Source organism: Corvus brachyrhynchos, unplaced genomic scaffold (genome assembly GCF_000691975.1).
Source record: "Corvus brachyrhynchos isolate BGI_N302 unplaced genomic scaffold, ASM69197v1 scaffold122, whole genome shotgun sequence".
NCBI classification, from domain to species: Eukaryota; Metazoa; Chordata; class Aves; order Passeriformes; family Corvidae; genus Corvus; species Corvus brachyrhynchos.
The window spans coordinates 276,802-278,309 of record NW_008236778.1 but is presented as its reverse complement, the minus strand read 5'-3'; the positions used below and the strand labels follow the sequence as shown (position 1 = coordinate 278,309).

The window sequence follows — 1,508 nt, the reverse complement described above, 5'->3', positions numbered from 1 at the left end:
TCTCCAGCTCTCCTGGAGCCCCTTTAGGCCCTGCAAGGGGCTCTCAGCTCTCCCTGGAGCCTTCCCTTCTCCAGGTGAGCACCCGCAGCTCTCCCAGCCCAGCTCCAGAGCAGAGGGGCTCCATCATGGAACCTTCATGGCCTCCTCTGGACTTGCTCCAGCAGCTCCATCCTCCAAGAAGAAGAGGCCTCAGGGGTTGATCCTAAACCAGCATGAACAAGATTTTTATTTCTGATCTGCCTTCCAGAGTGGAGGTGCCGTTGTGACCAGCCTCAGCCAGACTGGCTCGCTCTTCAAACACAGCTCAGCCTACACTCCCCACGAGTTGCTGGGAAAGGTGAGTCACGGCCTCTCTTGGGGTTTTTTTCCTCTTCACATTGGGAAACGAACAAAAATCCTGGCTGGTGACCTGGTTCTGTTCCAGGGGACACTGTTCAGGGTCTCTGTGGATCACACACACCTTTGGGTCAGCAGTGCCCTGACAGCCAGGGGAGCCAGCAGTGTCCTGGGGTGTGCCAGGCACACGGGCAGGGCAGGGGATTGTCCCTGCTCTGGGCTGGGGCAGCCTCACCTCGAGTCTTGGGGGCAGTTTGGGCACCACAATCTTTGAAAGGTCTGAAGCTGCTGGAGAGTGTCCAAAGGGTGGACATGAGGATGGTGAAGGGGCTGCAGGAGCAGCTGAGGGCATTTGGTCTGTCCAGCTGGAAAAGAGGAGTCTCGGGAGACCTCAGGGATCTGCAGTTCCTCACAAGGGGCAGCTCCGATCTCTGCTCCTGTGACCAAGACAGGACCCAAGGGAATGCCTGGAACGGTGTCAGGAGAGGGTTAGGCTGGAGATCAGGAAAAGGTTCTTCCCCCAGAGGGTGCTGGGCACTGCCCAGGCTCCCCAGGGAATGGGCACGGCCCCGAGGCTGCCAGAGCTCCAGGAGCATTTGGACAGCGCTGCCAGGGATGCCCAGGGTGGGGTTGTTGGGGTGTCTGTGCAGGCCCAGGAGGTGGACTGAGTGATCCTTGTGGGTCCCTTCCAACTCTGGATATTCCATGACTCCATGGCTGAGCTCTGCTTGAGCTCCCAGGCAGCCGGGCCGTGTCCCCACCCAGCCCCTGCCACTGACCCCGACTGACCTCCCTTCCCAGGAGGGGTTCGACGCTTTGGACCCCTTTGTGCCCATCCCGGTTGCCAACTACAGCCCGAGGGAGTTCGAGAGCTGCTACGGCTACTACCTGGAGCGCAAGTGGCTGCAGCACGAGAAAGGTCGGTGCCCGGGGAGGGGAGAAAACCGGGGCTGTGCCCGCCCTGCGGTGTCAGAGCCCGCGCCTCCGCTCCCCTTCCCTCCCTCCATCCCTCCCTCAGCCCCTCAGTGTCTCTCTCTCTCCCCCTCGCAGCGCACACAGAGGACGGGAAGGCGGAGCTGCAGTTCCTGAGCGGCTCCAACCCGCGGCAGCTGGACCGGCTGGCGGGGCCCCTATAGCGCAATAAAGGCTCCACAGCCCCGCTCTGCGAGTCC

The 1,508-nt window shown here is 61.7% G+C and overlaps 1 protein-coding gene across 2 annotated transcripts in view; it reads left to right on the top strand.

Moving 5' to 3' along the window:
* The window catches only part of DAP3 (death associated protein 3), a 14,065-nt gene extending 12,561 nt beyond the window's left edge, over positions 1-1,504 (top strand). For both annotated transcript variants that reach the window (XM_008628717.2, XM_017727888.1), the window contains exons 12-14: positions 248-337; positions 1,138-1,255; positions 1,387-1,504. In XM_008628717.2, the coding sequence (XP_008626939.2) occupies positions 248-337; positions 1,138-1,255; positions 1,387-1,472 (294 nt within the window). In that variant the 3' untranslated portion in view covers positions 1,473-1,504. The remainder of the gene's footprint in view (positions 1-247; positions 338-1,137; positions 1,256-1,386) is intronic.
* The last annotated feature ends 4 nt before the right edge of the window (positions 1,505-1,508 follow it).